The 19,333-nt window shown below is 39.7% G+C and overlaps 1 protein-coding gene across 1 annotated transcript in view; it reads left to right on the top strand.

Annotated features, from left to right (window-relative positions):
- The window catches only part of LOC142158314 (immunoglobulin superfamily member 1-like), an 88,715-nt gene that overhangs the window by 7,595 nt on the left and 61,787 nt on the right, over nt 1-19,333 (top strand). The window contains exons 4-6 of the mRNA XM_075212185.1: nt 7,364-7,651; nt 8,252-8,536; nt 18,553-18,831. Coding sequence (XP_075068286.1) covers nt 7,364-7,651; nt 8,252-8,536; nt 18,553-18,831 — 852 coding nt within the window. The remainder of the gene's footprint in view (nt 1-7,363; nt 7,652-8,251; nt 8,537-18,552; nt 18,832-19,333) is intronic.

Here is a 19,333-nt window from a genome sequence, read left to right as displayed (position 1 = left end):
ATGTTATTTTTCTGACACTATAAAATGGGAACATATACTAGTATAATTTAATGAATCTAATAAACACATGCAGATAATAATTTTGTGCACAATATTTTTTTGTACCTGTAGCATTATGCAAACCCAGACTGAGAACCTCATCTATTTGCAGATATAGAAAGTACATTTTATGCATGTTTTGGAGGTATCCCAAGTTGTTCATGTATTGGAAAGATGTACTTGGTGCAATTAATGGTGTCTATGGTATTACAATAGCAATTATGATTGAGTATTTCACAGTATTATCTATTTTTCCATCTTGCGTGAGGTTGTAAAAGCTGTGTTACACTCTATGGAGGAATTAGGTATGTACTCAAAATTTGTAATAAATGGCCAACCCTTGCTAAATGTAAACCCCAATACCTGGGAGTTATCACCCTTACGGAGTTACATGACCTGTACCAGAGCCGTAACTAGGGTGGTGCGGGCGGTGCCGTCGCCCCGAGCGCAAGCCCAAGAGGGCGCAGCAGCCGCCCGCTACCTTCCCCTACCCGCCGGCATAGTAAAAAAAAAAAGTCAATAAAGTTAATACAAAAGGGGAAGAAAAAAAAAAAAAAAAAAAGAAGTCACTTGATCTCCCGGCGGTTCCCAGCAGTCTTCTCGCTCCCACTGAATGTGACGTCAACACGCCCGACGTCATATTCAGCGAGGAGCACTGCTGGGGCAGAAGCAGCAGAACACAGGACACAGGACACAGGACACAGGACACAGGACACAGGACACAGGACACAGGACACAGAACAGAGGACACAGGACACAGGAAAGGTAAGTAAAATTGTATTTATATTATGTGTGTGTGGGCAGGCTATGTATTTTTACTCAGCTTAGGAGGTCACTCAATATTCAAAACCCAGTATTTTTTTGCAAAATGCCTTTTACAACAATCCAGTAATTGTTTTACTAAACAATTGATCTGTAAGCGATCTGGAATGTACCCAAAGTGCTTATTTATTAACTTATCCAGCAAGTTAGTAGGTCAAATGTATTTTAGAAAAAAAACTAAATTAAAAAAAAAAATTGTGTTCTGCAAAATTAAATATCCTTTTTGCTTGTGGGCACTTGTGAGTGCTAAAGGAGGCACACATTTATTTTCTTTACTACCCCCTGACCTATAAGATCTGTTCTGTTACTTGACCTAATATTCCCATCTTGCCTCTTTTTAGTGTACTATATTAAAATAGCAATGTATGTCATAGGGCTTCTCCTTTCTATATAAAAAAAGCTAGGTTAATGGAATCCCACCACTGTGTGTGTGTGTGTGTGTGTATATGTGTATATGTGTATGTGTGTATATATATATATATATATATATATATATTCTTTCAGTAAAGTGCTAGCCACACCCACACATTAGGTTGACCACACCCACTTGTCAAATGCCACTCCCACTTAGATGGGGGGCGCCGGTGCCCTGTCTCGCCCAGGGCACTAAAATGTCTAGTTACGGCACTGACCTGTACACACGGAGACCCTGGGTGAGCTGACTTACATACACAGGGGGATGGCTGGGCAGCGAGAGCCGCGGGTGGGAGATCAGAGATTGTTCGATTCTGAGAGCGGCAGCACTTTCAGATGGAGTCACCAGTGACTACGCGCATTATTTTCTCCTTAAGGTAATTAGATCACCGCATTGTATAGATCGGTGGATACTGGATCACCATCACCCCTTTGTTTCTGACTACGTCGATTTCAGATACTCCTGTCTATCACGGACTGGATACCTAGGGGGTTTTCCCCTGCATTTAGGACTGGAATGTTTTTTGTTGATTCACATCTTTATTGCTATCTGTGTTGAGCACAAATTGTAATATATATATAAATATTTTATATATATTTTTATTTACAGTGTGTGGTGGGGGGAGTGGTTACCACCTTAATTGTGCTGCTCGCACGAGCGCATTTTTACATTCCTCAGTGTGTTGCGCCAACCTTTTTAATTACATAATAAATGGTCAAAGGCATTTTTATATTAACACAGCAATTACCGGGAGAGATGTTATAATTGAGAATGTATTCACTGCACTGTCCCTCCTCATATCAGATATGATATCATTTTAAAAGAAAGAAGTTACAAGGATAGAGCTTTAAGGCATGAAAACTGGATGCAGAACAGTATGTCTCTGTGGTTAATAGCGTTACAAAAACAAAATCACATGTTTAGATACAAAGTTAGAAAATAAGAATGATTTCCTGCTACCTAATTTTCTTTAAAAGCAGAATAACCACCATAGACTATCTCAGTGTCAGCATATTCTAAAGCAAATCGTCATACACTCAGTTTATCATATACACACTTCCCCTTATCCCCTTAAGGAATAGACTACAGAAATGCAGAGCCGCACATTTAGAAAAATATCAGTCTTATTCTTAAAGCACATCAGGGGCGCACGCAGGGGGGGGGGGGGGTTCTGGGTCTCCCCCACCTCCGCTAACGAAGTGCCCCACATAGCGGCACTGTGTATATAGCAGCCGCGGCACTGTCAAAGAAGCGTCCGCATGGCAGGGCGCATGCGCAGCAGCTCTCTCGCTTTTTTTATTTTTTGCATGTGTCCCTGTACATGTACAGAGGGTGATGCAATAGTAGAAGGAGAACGCGAGGAAAGAGGACCCTGCTTGCGAGAGCTTATATCCTAAAGGGAAGGGGAAGGCAAAAATAGGGTAGTACTTGTGGGGTGATAGTAGAGGATAGTAGTATAGTTTTATATCATCCCAAGCTAAATATTTTAAATAGTTCATATAGATTTAGAAATTAAATGTTTGATAGATTCTTAAGTGTTAGAATAACAATATTGGATTATAATATACAAAGAATAAATCAGTAATAAATAAAAAAAAACACTTAAAGGACATCAGAGGAGGGATGTCTTCTCCCCTTATTTTAATTTACTACACATTTTATTTCTAAATCTATATTCACTATTATTTTAAATATTTCACTTGAGATGATATAACACTAAACCTATTGTTGAAAGTTTTTAATAATTGATAAATAAACAAAACCAATTTTAATAATGATAGAAGTTATGGTATGAAAGTTTTGGATCTCAATACTTGGTAATTTATAGATGTAATGTGCCTCCGATATGAGAACACTTGTTTTTTTCTACTTTTTTTTGCCTTACTGTTCAATCAGTACCAACACCTTTGTGTACCTTAATGCATTCTACGTGCTGTTCAAACAGTGCCAACATATCCGTGTCCCTCATTACATTCTACACGCTGTTCAACTAGTGCCAACACCTCCGTGTACCTGATTGCATGCTACGTGCTATTCAAACAGTGTCAACACATCCGTGTACTTTATTGCATGCTTTGCGCTGTTCAAACAGTGCCAACACATTTATGTACCTCATTACACTCTCCACGCTGATAAACTAGTGCCAACACCTCCATGTATGTATAAAAATAGTCAGGTTCTGGGCGCTTGTAAAGGAAAGATATATCAATTTAATATGGATAGGTCCACAATACGCTCCGGCCGGAACGAGACAGCTTAGATGTGTTAAACAATTAACATGCATCAATTGACACTGCCGAAAACAATGATAATGGTAAAAAACACTATAAACTCAGTGTGATTGAAAATATGGTTAGAGTGCACTTGCAAGCTACTAAAATATGAAATGACAATTGGTATGAACCGCAAAAAGGGAATGTAAGGAAATATAATGTCCAGAGTTGTAAAATAAAAATGTTGGTGATGATGAAAAATGCAAGCAAAAATGAAATTGGTAGCCGTTACTCACATGAAGCAGGGATGTCTGGCTGTCTATAATGCAGACAGGCACTTAGTAGCGGTCCCAGAGTCTGTGCTGATGAGGTTAGATATAACGTTGATTTCAATGATAAAAAGCACCCAGCAGAATGCCAATTATTAAAACAAGAATGAGGAAGAAAGTTCTTCTAGTTCCTAAAGGGAAATCCTCTCCTTGTTGAAAGAAAAAATGATCCCGCTCAAATAGCGTGTGCACGCTGCGGGATATCTTCGTGTTGAGATTAAATGTATGGATATCAAAATGCCTCCAATAATGGACAGGTACCCAGCAGAATATAGGTGGTGATGATCCAAATGTAGTCCTCCTAATCCCCAACGTAGTCTCTCTCTTTCTCATAAAGTTGGCAATGGCCAGTGGGCTTCCTCAGGGATAGTAAATTACTATCCCTGAGGAAGCCCACTGGCCATTGCCACCGGGCGAAACGCGTTGGAGACTGTCCCTCAACTCAGTTTTATTCAACTTACTAGCATGCTAGCATCTTACATTACCTTATACAGACATCCACATCGGAGACCAGCCTGTAGCGTGTATGCGCTCATCCGTAGCGGCACTACCGCTTCCCCTGTTTAGCCTCAACTTTATGAGAAAGAGAGAGACTACGTTGGGGATTAGGAGGACTACATTTGGATCATCACCACCTATATTCTGCTGGGTACCTGTCCATTATTGGAGGCATTTTGATATCCATACATTTAATCTCAACACGAAGATATCCCGCAGCGTGCACACGCTATTTGAGCGGGATCATTTTTTCTTTCAACAAGGAGAGGATTTCCCTTTAGGAACTAGAAGAACTTTCTTCCTCATTCTTGTTTTAATAATTGGCATTCTGCTGGGTGCTTTTTATCATTGAAATCAACGTTATATCTAACCTCATCAGCACAGACTCTGGGACCGCTACTAAGTGCCTGTCTGCATTATAGACAGCCAGACATCCCTGCTTCATGTGAGTAACGGCTACCAATTTCATTTTTGCTTGCATTTTTCATCATCACCAACATTTTTATTTTACAACTCTGGACATTATATTTCCTTACATTCCCTTTTTGCGGTTCATACCAATTGTCATTTCATATTTTAGTAGCTTGCAAGTGCACTCTAACCATATTTTCAATCACACTGAGTTTATAGTGTTTTTTACCATTATCATTGTTTTCGGCAGTGTCAATTGATGCATGTTAATTGTTTAACACATCTAAGCTGTCTCGTTCCGGCCGGAGCGTATTGTGGACCTATCCATATTAAATTGATATATCTTTCCTTTACAAGCGCCCAGAACCTGACTATTTTTATACGTATCTAACATTGTTGGGAGTTTAGGGGTCCCCCACACACTCTCAGGTTCGCATTTGGCTGCTTCATATATTTGGAGGAAGCGCAGCCTATCCCTCTTTTTCAGCCAACACCTCCATGTACCTGATTGCATCCTACGTGCTGCTCAAACAGTGGCAACACATTGGTGTACCTCATTACACGCTACACACTGTTTAACTAGTGCCTAGTGCCAACACCTCCGCATACCCGATTGCATGCTACTTGCTGTTCAAACAGTGGCAACATATCCATGTACTTTATTGCATGCTACATGCTTTTTATCTAGTGCCAACACCTTTGGGTACCTTAGTATATGCTATGCACTGCCCAGGCAGTGCCTACAAACTCTATGAACTCTATTGCATGGTACCAAACCTCCACATTCGTGTACTCAGCTGTCCCCTAAGCATTTTGCCTAAAGTGGCAAACACCTCAGTGTATTCCGGTGGGATAACCTCTCTTTGTATCGCATCCATATATCTTCCAGTATGTGCCACTGTAGATCCAAAATCCCACTCTCACACCTCTATTTATTAACTATGCTTAAAAAGGATGGAGAATACCCCAAAAATGTTCAGTCCTCTGCATCACGAGGGTTATGTTAGTCTAGTCTGAGCTAAGGTATGCTACAAAATAAAACAAAAAGAGGGCATTTTTAAAACATTTTGCACACTAAGAAGACAATGGGAGGTGAGTTTATACCAAATTAGCTCTTATATAACATGACCGTAGTTAGGTGCTCCTTTATAACCCCTCTCTGTATCATTCCAGGGTACTTTGCACATGTAACACCCCCTAACTTTGCTCCTGAGTTGTGTGTTGCAGATATGCTGTGTTCACTTTAGTCACTTCCACTCTTGTTAGTGGAAGTACTCCACCCAAGTCTATGCTGCACGCGGTGGGGATATAGGTAGCTTTTCTTACCAGGGGACAGCTTGGGAGACTCCTTTGAATCCATGCAGACCTCTCAGGGATAACAGAATACAGTATATATATATATATATATATATATATATATATATATATATAAAACCAACTTAGTATGTTTATTAAATGGGAGAGGTGATTGAAAAAGGGATTTGTATCTAGCATGTGGCACAGTTTAAAAAGGTATAATATACAAACTGCAATAGACAGATTCATTTCTAATGCAACTCTCAATCACAATTAGTATGCTCTGATCAATATTTCACTACTGTGAGACACGTCTCTCTAAACAGAATGCATATACCTACATGCTTACCACACTGACAGAAAACACACTACGCCCAAATTAAACCTACTTGCCTGTCATGACTGACAATTTTCTAATAGAGCCAAATAGACAAAAACCAATCAACAAATGGAATTGACTAAAGATATAGACTTTAATGAAATAATTTGATTTAGCACAAACCTTCAAGATGAATATAAAGCAACACTGGAATAACAAAAGTACTGAGTGTCTATCACAGTTCAGGCAATAATATAATACTACCCTGCACATGTATAAAATTAAATTAGGAATCATAGCAGCACCACAATCACAGTTGCTACAATTCTCTAACTTGGGCTATCTTAAGCAGATAATATATTCACATTTATTATGTTGGATACTGTTGGATAATCCTCCATAAATTAGATAACAGCTGAGTAACCTTGTTTGTGTCTTTAGCCAATTCAGAGGTTGCAGTTCACAATTCAGGGACAATAAGAAACTATACTTTTGCCAACCACTGCTCTATGCAGTATGTGTATATGTTATTTAATGGTGAATATATCTGTCACTGTGGAGGCAGAACTCTGAGCAGTCTACAGCAGTAATCAACTGGGACCAAATTTTCTCTGGCTTGCTGTCCTCACTGCTCACTCGCAATTCACCGGTCAGGAAACTTTCTCTGCATTGTTGCCTCGATCTGCCTCTGCTCTTCTCCTTAGTTTCCTCCTCCCCCTACAGCCTAGACAGCTGGGACATACAGACAGATCAATAAACTTGGCCATTTTGTTGTAGCCAGTAGGTTGTGCCATTTTGTTGTAGACCCGTGGCAGTGGGGGTCATCCACAGACAAAAACCTGTAAGCCACACCTTCCATTGGCTTTCCTTCAAGCATACTGATTTATCCAGTATAGGAGTGCTCCCTGCTACAACCTATTAGGCAAATACAACATGAAGAAAACCATGATAGAGTTCAGTAAGTAGATAAAAAGAACACTTATTATGGCCATGTTTAATGTATCTTACTTTTCTGTTGTAGACATCCCACCGGCTCCCTCCATTTTTCTGATACCCTCATTTACTGTGTACACTAAAAAGGAATCACTGACTTTGACATGCTCATCTCCTGGAGGTACTGCAGTAAATGGAATCCAAATTTACAGAGAGGGAAAAGAAATTAATGAAGAAAAGAGTCCACACATTAAATATGTGATTTCTGCATCTGCTAAAGAGGCTCATGGGAAATATTCCTGTAGATATTGGGTACAAATTAATGGACGTAATATTAGTTCATCCCTGAGTGAATATGTAATAGTCACTGTTATAGGTAAGCTTAATCATTGTTAAATACATAAACTTGGAAAGTAATTAAATTAATGAATAGTTGCTATTATAAAATGTTGCCTATTCTATGCCAATGATACATATTGCTAGAAATATTAAACTCATCATGCTTGTTTTGTCCTAATTCAGACTGTTGATGCACTCAAGTTAACAATATGTGTGTGAATATGTTTCTATAACTGTCATTTGAGACTCAAAAGGAAGATGAATAGATTTTATGGCCTGAACTAATTTCAGGTCACATGGGTGTGCTGATTTTTCATTCCAGAAGAAGGGAGCCCCCTGTATACAAAATAACTAACATACTCATATATTAAACATGCTATATATTGGAGATCAGACAGATTTTGCTGTAAGTGATTGAACTGTAGCTTCATCTTTTCCATATTGCAAAATAAGTTTAAATAATTATTTGAATACAGTATTTTATTAATTAGCTTAAAGCAATTTTCTAAATATATTTTGTTCCTCCAGACAAAGCAGCACAATTGTATTGTATTGTATTGTATTGTATTATATTGTATTGTTTAAAGAAAACTTTGCCCAATGTATTAATCTGTATCATCTCTTCTGTTTACTACAGATGTACCAGCAGATCCTTCAATCTCTTTGAGCCCCCTTCATCCTGTTTATATCAGGGGGGAGTCTGTCACTGTAATATGCTCCCTTCCTCATGAATTTGTAGCTGGAGGGATTATATTTTACAAAGCCGGGAAAAAAATCCATACTAAAACCGTAATGGACAGAAGCATATCTGTGATAGCTACATCTACAGTAACTGATCAATACTCCTGTCAGTACTGGGAAACAATACATGGTAGAAATATTACTTCAGATTCCAGTAATAAAGTCAAAATTAACATAGTAGGTGAGTAGTTTTTGCTACAGTTTATATAATCCATAAAAACTAGAGATGCTCACTGACCCCCGTGTTTTGGTTTTGGTTTTGGATCTGGATTACCGTCGTGTTTTTGGTTTTGTTTTGGTTTTGCCAAACCGCCATTGCGTGTTTCGGTTTTGTTTTGCTATTTTGTTTAAAAATCAATGTTTTCGGGCATAAAATAACCAAATTTAGTGCTCCACCTGTTTCTTGGATAAGTAATGTAATTGTAAAGCTAATAAATTATCAAAAAAACAGTTTAATTCCTGGTAGGCCTTCATTAATTCTACACACAAACCCGATTGCCTTCCTCTCCATCTATGCATTTTGGCAATGCAGCCATCGTCTTTGGATGTATATTACACCCTACACTTACAATAAAATATGTAAAGAAATGGACAAAGGCAGTTTGGTTTCTGTCTCTCTAGGCCCCCCTCCATTTGTAGAAAATACTCAAAAATTCAGCCGTTATAGACTGTACAATATTAATAGAAATGGATAAAGGCAGTTTGGTTTCTGTCTCTATAGGCCACCCTCCACTTGTAGAAAATACTCAAAAATTCAGCCGTTATAGACTGTGCAATATTAATAGAAATGGACAAAGGCAGTTTGGTTTCTGCCTCTATAGGCCCACCTCCACTTGTATAAAATACCTAAAAATTCAGCCGTTATAGACTGTACAATATTAATTGAAATGGACAGTTTGGGGTCAGTCTGAGTATGACACCCTACCCTTAATGAGAAATTGCCCAAACAGCAGCCTTTCAAGACGGTACGTGATATAGAAATGCCCCAAGTCCCTTTCCTCTTTGGGGGTAGATTGCACCCTACACTTAAATAGAAAGTTTTAAAAAGATGTTATCATCATCATTTTCAGCTTCATCCTCACCCTCATCAGTGTGTACGTCATGATCACAGACTATCAATTCATCGCCGCTTGAATCCGCCATTAGAGAACAGTCAGTGCTTGGATGTCTTTGATGGTGAAGGCCTTCCTCGTGGAAGATGTAGTTCATTTTTATAAACATAATTTTCTCAACATTTTTGGGAAGTAACCTTCTACTGCGATCACTGACTAAGTTCCCGGCTGTGCTGAACACTCGTTCAGAGTACATACTGGAGGGTGGGCAGCTTAGGTATTGCAAAGCAAGTTTGTACATGGGTTTCCAAATGGCCTGCTTTTCTTCCCAGTAAGGAAAGGAACTGTCTGACATTTCCATATCAATTACATCTTAAAAATAATCATCCACCATCCTTTGCATGTTAATACTCATATTAGATGGAGTTATGGGAGTTTTTGAAAAATCCTTCAAACCAGCCCAGATGTTAAACTGTTCTGGTCTGCCCTCTGCGTCTTCCCTGCTTCTTTTTTGAAACTTTATTTTTTTGCGAGCAGCAGCTGCTTGAGAAACTGAAGGAGGACACGTCGTCAAGCCTAGGCCCAGTTCAGCGGACAACTTGCTGAGCAATAGCTCCTTGCAAAAGTTCACATCTCGTTCATTTTGAAGCAAAGACTCAATGTAGGTCTTAAACCTTGGATCAAGCACAATGGCCAAAACATACTGATCCGAGTTCAAGATCTTAATAACTCGAGGATCATTGTGAAGTGAATTAAGCACTTGATCTACAAGGCCAACATACTTGGCTTTCATCTCCTCCTTCAGTTTCTCAAGCTGCTTTTCCAATAGTCTTATTACAGGAATGACTTGGCTCAAGCTAGCAAAATATTCATTCACTTCACACGTCACAACTTCAAATGGTTTCAGCACCTTGCACAGCACTGAAAGGATTCCCCACTGTGCAAGAGTGAAATACATCCCCCCTCCTTTCCCAATGTCATGGCTTGTGCAATACGCTTGGATGGCTTTGCGCTGTTCCTCCATCCTCTGAAGCATGTACAGGGTGGAATTCCACCTAGTTACCACCTCTTGCTTAAGTTGGTGGCAGGGCAAGTTAAACTGTTCTTGGAGCTGCTGCAATCTCCTACATGCTGTGGCAGAATGCCTGAAATGGCCTGAAATTTTACGGGCCACCGAAAGCATCTCCTACACCTCACGGTTATTTCGTAGGAAGCTCTGAACCACCAAGTTGATGGTGTGAGCAAAACAGGGAATGTGATGGAATTCACCCAGCTGTAATGCTCGCACTATATTGTTGGTGTTATCAGAAATGACATATCCTGGGGAGAGTCCAAGTGGTATAAGCCATGTATCAATCACATCTCTTAGTTTGCGTAACAAATTGTCAGCTGTATGCCTGTTAGTGAAGCCGGTGATAAAAGAGTGGCCTGCCTGTGACAAATGTTACGTAGTGGTGTACATGCTGCTGCTGTTCCTGCTGGTGAAGGTGAATGACCAACCCAGTGGGCTGTCACAGTCATATAGTCTTTGGTTTGACCACTTCCACTTGTCCACATATCTGTTGTTAAGTGGACAGTGGGCAGAATGACATTTTTCAGCGCAATCTCTACATTTGTATACACTTTTTGGTATAGTTGTGGAATAGCTTTACGGGAAAAATGATGTTGCGATGGAATTCTGTAACGCGGACACAAAACCTCAATTAATTGTGAAAAACCAGCTGCGTTTATTGTGGATATTGGACGCAGCCATGGGGTCTGTGATTCGCTTGGCGACTGGGTGACTGCTGTCATATTTGCTTTCCCTAGCAAATGATTGTTTCACAGTTAATTGTTGAAATGTAGGACTGCACTTTTTGTTGGCCTTCCTCTGTGCTGACGGTTCACCCTCAGCAGCAGCCGTGGGACTAACGCTTTCTTCAGAGGAATCAATTATAGTTCAGGAGTCATACAGCCTTAATAAGTGGGATGCAGGGCTAACTCCGAGCGCTACTGAGGATATTGATGAGGATGGTGTTGTGGGTGTATTTTGTAGCCGTCGGGATGTCGGTGATCGGAGGGTCCTAGCTGATGATGGAGTGCTTGTAATTTTTTTGGAAGAACTTTCAGCTTTTCCCAACACTTTGCCATGAACTCTCATTAAATGGCGTAACATAGACGAGGTTCCAAGATGGTTAAGGTCCCTACCTCGACTGACTGTGGCTTGACATACACTACAAATGGCTATACAATTGTTGTCTGGATTTGGTTAGAAATAATTCCACAAATAAGAAGTGGATTTATTTGTTTTATGGCCAGGCAATACAATGGCCTTTTTCTTGTCACGTGCCAGAACTGCTGCCACTGGTGCAGGACTTACACAAACAACCTCATCCTCATCAACATCCTCATTAGCGCCCTCGTCGCCTACACAAATCACCACCTCATCCTCTTCTAATTCCAAAGTGGCATCTTCAATTTGTGTATCACTGGCTACACTCGGGCTGTTCAGGCACACATCAGCAGAACTGCTGAAAGGGCCCTTCTTTTTGGGTACACTAACAGAATGCTCACGATTACACATACCACTGTTGGATGGACTCTCCACAGGGATTGGTGTTATAGACTGAACAATATAAAAAATAAATGGACCAAGGTAGTTTGGTGGCTGTCTATGACCCCCCCCCCCACCCTCCACTTGTAGTTGAATAGAAAAAAGCAGCCTGCATAGACTGTAGAATTAGAATATAAAAACAAATGGACAAAGGCAGTTTGGTATCTGTCTGCATCAGACCCCCTCTCCACTAGGAGTAAAATAGAAAACTATTCAGCCGTTATAGAGTCTAGAATATAAATAAAAATTGAGAAAGGCAATTTGGTATCTGTCTGCATCATAATCATCAACATCATCATTAGTGCCCTCGTCGCCTACACAAATCTCCCCTTTACCCCACCAATTGAGGATGCCATCCAAAGTGGCATCCTCAATTGGTGTATCACCGGCTACACTCTGGCTGTTAAGGCACACATCAGCAGAACTGCTAAAAGGACCCTTCTTTATGGGTACACTGTCACTAACAGAATGCTCACGATAAGACATACCACTGGTGAATGGACTCTCCACAGGAATTGGTGTAATTTCTGATTCAGAGCATACATTATTCTCTAATGCCTTACTGTTTTCTTGCAGCTCGGCTTTGATGTGTAACAGTAGTTGTGTACCACTTTTAGACTCCAAATTACTTGGTCTTGCTTGGTCACAAGTGACCGTACAAGAAGAAGGCTCGGTAACATTTTTTGATCTGCCACTAATAGAGAAAGGCGAAGGCCTTATTCTTTCTTTGCCACTGCGTGTGTAGAATTGCATGTTGGCAAATTTTTTTTTATCGGCACTTAACTTTTCCTCAGTTACACTTCTTTTTCGCTTCAACACGGTATATTTTTTTGGGTGTGTGTTTTTTTTCCCTGATTTAAAAAGACTATGTACTTTTACATCGCCTTTCCCAGATGACATACTGGTAACATTCAACATTTTTTCCCCCAGCACACTGCTATAGCCAGCAACAGATCTGCCATTTCTACTGTAGATAAAAATGCAAAAGTCTTTGTTGCACACATTTGCAAATGTATGTTTAAGCCATCCGCCACGCGTGGCGGATGGCTTAAACATACATTTGCAAATGTGTGCAACAAAGACTTTTGCATTTTTATCTACAGTAGAAATGGCAGATCTGTTGCTGGCTATAGCAGTGTGCTGGGGGAAAAAATGTTGTGTGTATGTTCCTTGCAGGATAACCCCACCCTTTCAAGCACCTGTTATGGCCTATAAATTGATTTGAGCAGCTTTCACTTTTGTATTATACTGGTAACATTACCATCAGGACTGGTGACAGAACCTGGTTACTGATTCTGCTCATATGTGGACTGCTTTGAATCCATTATAATGAGCCCAAAGCATTTGTATTGCCAAAAATTGTATTAGATAGATACTGCTGACAAATATGACTTTTTGTGACAGCCAGAAAAATTTGTGTAAAACACTGGGGAATATTGAATACCCCAAAGCACTTGTAATGCAAAATATTGTATAAATACTGCTGCTAATTATGACTTTGGGCAGCCAGAAAAATTGGTGTTTCACATTCGGGAATATGGGACACCCCAAAGCACTTGTAGTGCAAAAAATTGTATTAGATAGATACTGCTGACAAATATGACTTTTTTGGACAGCCAGAAAAATTAGTGTAAAACCCTGGGGAATATTGAATACCCCAAAGCACTTTTAATGCAAAATATTGTATTAGATAGATACTGCTGACAAATATGACTTTTTGTGACAGCCAGAAAAATTAGTGTAAAACACTGGGGAATATTGAACACCCCAAAGCACTTGTAGTGCAAAAAATTGAAAAATAAGCCTCCTCTATCCTCCTGTCTTCCTGCTCTAACAATTGCTAATAGAATTTGAATTAATAATAGAATTGAATAGATTGAAATGAAAGAATAATAGAAAGAATAAGGTGTACAATTATTGTTCTGTCCCTGCGCTAATACAGCCTGTGACCTAACCCTGCTCTCTCCCTCTGTGAAATGGCGATGGATTGCTGTGGAGGCTGGTATTTATGCTTTTCAAATCTCGCTAGAACCGAGCTCAGAAATACGAATACGTCACTATGACGTTTTGCCTCGATTTAGATTCTGAATGGGTGGGAGAGTTCGGTACTCGGATAGGCAAAATTCGGATGGATTCGGATCTCGGGGAACCGAGCCCGCCCATCTCTAATAAAAACAGAGGTTTTGAGAATAACATCAAATTTTAGAGTCAAGCACATTGGTGCGTAAAGTAATCCATAAAGAATGAAACATCCAGTGTACAATGTTAGGCACCTATTTTCCTTACCTCACCCTTGCAGCAATGTTTCTTACCTCCCCCCCAGGGCCGGATTAACCATAGGGCTAACTGGGCTACAGCCCAGGGGCCTATGGCATCCAGCGTGCCCTTGAAAGTGCTCAGCAGCAGTATTGATCGGTTGGGGGCGGGGGCGCCCCCGGCGCGATCAGTGCTGCTGAGCACTTTCCCTGCAGTCCATCCCCGGCGCGCTGTAGTCACCTTACTGAGGAGATCTCATGAGTCCCACTCTCACGAGATCTCCTCAGTAAAGAGCATACAGCGCGCCGGAGAAGGAGGTAAGTGCCGGGGGAGTGCCGTGCTCGGATCAAGGGGGGGGCCCTCACGGGGGAATGGAGGCCCCCTTAGCCCAGGGGCCTCCATTCCCTTAATCTGGCACTGCTCCCCCCACAGCCATTTTGCTTCCCTCCCCACCTGCAGTCACCCCCCTTTCCCCCTTTCATCCACCCTCCCCAGACTCACTAACCTCCTAACCTTGGTCACAGCAGTATTCCTCTTCTACATGATAGGCAGACTGGCAGAAAATCTGCTTGCTGTTAGCTGCCTGTCAGTGGGGGCAGAGAGCACTTAGTCCAGTCTCGTGAGATGTGGTAATCTCACAAAACCAGAGAACCGGACAGGAAGCTAACAGGATTGGATTTGCGGTTAGGCTGCATAAGTGTCTGTCGGGGCCGCCCTCTTTAGACCAGGGGCGGCCCCAATGATGCCAAATAGCCCCGGGAGAGTGTAATTTTAAAAAAATGGCAAAACAACATTAAATCCCGGCTGAGATGCGCCGCTGTGCTCCACCAGGAACCAATGCCCCAGGATGCAGCCGGATCAGCCTATTTGTTGATCAGACCCTGGGTCTCGCACATGCTCAAAAAGGCCTCCACTCCTCAGAGGAAGGCAAATCATGTCGATCCCATAGGGGACTCACGCACTGTAGTGGTGGTAGTTTCACCACTGGTGTACATAGACTCTTCTTGTAGAGGGCAAGAATGAAAGCTACCATCCACTTCCTTGGTCCCAGTATCTGCAACAAGATGCAGCAAAAATTGAGTTATTGAAGCTGATTGATCAAAATGAATATGAGCAAATGCACAATATATATATATATATATATCTATAATATAAATGCTTAGTGGCGTGTGTGTGTGTGTGTAAAAAATAAAACCAAGCTGCAGCGCCACCTGCTGTGCGGAGTTATACACTGACCTACTAAATTCTTTGTGTGTGGAAAAAAAAATTCAGAAAGGGCTGAAATTTGGTATACTAAGATGTTTTTCATTTGTTAATTTAATTTGTTAATTGTTAAAAGTATTTATAAAGATTTAAAAAAAATATATATATATATTTCTTGAAGGAGAAGTGACAGTTGGGAGTGGTTGGTGGTTGCCGGGGGTGACAGTGGGGAGTGGTTGGTGGTTGCCGGGGGTGACAGAGTGAGAGGAGTGTGATTCTCAGCACCGCTGAGAGAGATCCCTGTGTCTGGATAGACATCTAGATAGATGTGGCGATGAAAATGAAGGATGAGGAGATGGAGAAGAATGATGAGGTGGTGACATGTGGACAAAACCACGTTAAAAAAGGGCGCTTACGTCGGGAAGTAACGCTCTTCCCCTGAGGAGGCCTGGGCTATGGCCCAAATGCATGACAAGAACCTTTTTTACACCTTAAGTAGCTTGATTTGACTAGAATGCATGAGTATCATGCACGGGTTAACTTGTATATATATATATATATATATATATATATATATATATATATATATATATATATAAATAAATATATATATATATATATATATATACAATGTTAATAAAGCTTGTGTGTAAAATGATACCACCAACATATATATTATTATACATATACACATGCATATATAGATTTAAAGATTGACTCACTAACATAGAAAAATCAATTTGTTATAGTTTAAAGTAGTAAACCCACATCCACTTGTTTTTAACTAGCATGTTAAGTACCTTTTAATCATGTGCCTGCTGTCATTTTTCTAACGTGATTTCCTACAATTCATTACCTCCTTTTCAATATCTCTCAAGGAGGGGGGGACAAGTATGGCTGCCAGTCACACTCACAGACCCTCAGCTGGAACATACTTCTGAACTAACTTCAGTGTTTTGTACAGAATGGTCTATGCATCAATAAGATGCGGTGCCACTAAGTATGCCATAGCTTGGCTATAGCTTGGCCATAGCTGTCTGAACATATGCAGATAATATTGTTATCATTTATTTATGTATCGTTATCATATTATGCAGCACAGTACAGAGAATATTTATCATTCACATCACTTTCTCATTGGAGCTTACGGTCTAAACTTCATAAAACATATATACCTACAACTCCTGGGACGTCTTGATGCCCTCTGCATCCGTATGATATAGAATATTCACTTACTTAAGCTAATTTTAGGCTTTGCACTAGTATTAATTATATATTGTATTATCATATGCCTCTATGGTTGAAATTTCAGAAATTGGTTGTGATCATTCAGTCCCTTTATAAATCTTTCTTGCCAGAGTCCCTACTTTCAGAGCGTAATGGTGATTTGTGCTTTAATTTTTCCACGACCACTTGTCTACATTATCTATAATGCCGGAAGCACACAACAGGTTTATTATTGGCTTCATCATTAAGATAGCTTCTCAATAAAAAAAAAAAAAAGATCTGGATGCCTTAATTAACCAAGTAGCAAAAATGATCTAGTAGGCAATTAATTTAGCTAGAAATCGTAGACAAACCTTAAGGGCAATATCTAAAGCTGCAAAAATGAAGATGTGCAAAATGTTTTCACAACTTCTACAATTTATCCTTTACAGCTCAGAGTCCACTACTTTGCATATTATATTATGCTCACTTCTTCATTTTTACTGACAGTGTGGTTAGAAATGTTACATTTTTAGTAGGAGCTGCCCTTTCATGTGGGCACTCTGCAGGACCAGATGAATGAAGTTAAAGGGGTGAAAGGGTCATTGGTGTGGTGGATAGGGGGCGGGGTGATTTTCTTTTAACAACCTTATCTTTGTTTGACATTAAAGGTGCCAATGATTGGGTGCTAAGCAGTACTTTCAATGGGATACCATTTCATTATCATCATCATCATCATCATCTCTTTATTTATAAAGGACCACTAATTCCACAGCATTCACACCATCTAGGAGAAATGTATGCAGACATGTTCAGATGTCTGAGACTTTCTTTCTTAATGTAATTAAAACATCAATGACTCTCAAGTCAGCTTAATTCTAGGAGGAAAAAATGAAAGTCTGTCATTAATTAAGGGGGTGGTAGAAAAGTGCTAGTAGTTAGTAGGACTTTCAAGTGCAGTTTTTGCATTTTACAAAATGGACAATCTATTTATTGTTGGAAAACTTGTAAATGTTGCTCAAAATTTCTGTACAAATGGAAGTCAAAAAGAGGACTTAGGTAAACCAGTTGTCCCTTGTCATGTTATATGCTGATGTCTATTTTTTTCAGTTTTGTGTATGATTATTGATCTCATAGTCAAAAAGATAATTGATACAGTTGAAATATGCTATCATGTCACTGCTCTCAATCTCTCATCTCCAATAAACTACAAGTCTGTTTGATACACCTTTCTTTTCAAACTCTCCAAACTGTTTACAAATAAGTTACCACAGGGCTGGTTTTCTGCCACCGCTTATCACAGTAATAAAAAACCTATGTATGCGAAATAGTTATGGGAGAGTAAGATCAAACAAAGGACTAAGCATAATTAATTACGTATTTTCCAATAAATTTTTTATACAATGAGCAAGGCTGTAGAGAGAAATCTCAGGCCCCTTTATTGCTGCTTCTTGGGTTGTGACTGTGCTAACCACATCCAGAGGCTGAACATGCAGCTTCAGGTATAGCCAGTTCTATGAGTGCAAGCTAGGAGTGGTGTAACCGTGCTGACCAATAGCTATTAGTCCACGCAGTCACTTTTCTGCTAATCCAGCTCAGTTGAAGCCATCTATGGGCAAATGTGGCTGGAGCCCCATCTACACTCACCATAATCGTGAGTAATTATTAAGGTAGCCCCTTTGTGTTTTTTCTGTCCTTCAGCTGCGTTTTTAACACTATTTCATATTTGACTTGTGTTTGTCTGAATTAATTTTATGACTTACTTTTACACAGCACATATAATAGTTTAGCTTATTCAACTTTAAATCTTAAAAAACTTTGTTTAAATGTGCATTATTTGTAATTCTGTCATGTTTATATTATATTGTCACTTTTAATTCCTTACAGAAATACCACCTGCACCATCCATTTCCTTAAAGCCTGAATTTCCTGTGTACATAAAGGGGGAGGCTATAACGGTCCTCTGTTCCCCTCCTAATAATGCAAAAGAAATCCGGTATTTCAAGGATGGACATGTAATGACAACAGATGGAATTATATCCACATACACAATACCTAAGTCTACCCAAGAGACTACTGGGAAATATTCATGCTTATACTGGTTAATGTATTCTGGGAGGAAGATAAAATCACAAAGGAGTTTGAATGTCACTGTCAATGTCATTGGTAAGTGGACTTTTGGAATATATATGGCATACAGACAGGGTAGACTACTTTAGTTCACATTCTGCAGTGCATCATGGTGAATATGTCATAGAATGCCACAGACATTCATTTCAAATGAACATATTACTCATCAAATGCTGAAAGAGCCAGATGGCCAGTAAACTAAAAATGGAATGGCATATATAAATAAATTCTTATTCTGTGTGTGTATACATCATAGTGGACACTTTGTGGTGTTCCAATATTATCGTTTTTATATGTTTTTATCCATATTTGCAGATGAGTATAAAGTTATATATTTTCATACTAATATAAGAAATAATTATTATAAAGAAATATTATAATCAATGTATAATCAATGTATTACCAGGTACTGTAATAACCGCCATTGGTGAAAGTATAGCTGAAGAGACTACAGATGAACTAAATGCTAATTCACTCTCTTGGTATATTACCCTGGGTTGTGAGTGTTTTTTTCTGGTTTCTGTGATCCATGTGTCAC

This window comes from Mixophyes fleayi, chromosome 1, assembly GCF_038048845.1.
Source record: "Mixophyes fleayi isolate aMixFle1 chromosome 1, aMixFle1.hap1, whole genome shotgun sequence".
Taxonomy (NCBI): domain Eukaryota; kingdom Metazoa; phylum Chordata; class Amphibia; order Anura; family Limnodynastidae; genus Mixophyes; species Mixophyes fleayi.
Note: the sequence above shows the minus strand (reverse complement) of the source record. Positions and strands in the feature narration are given on the sequence as shown.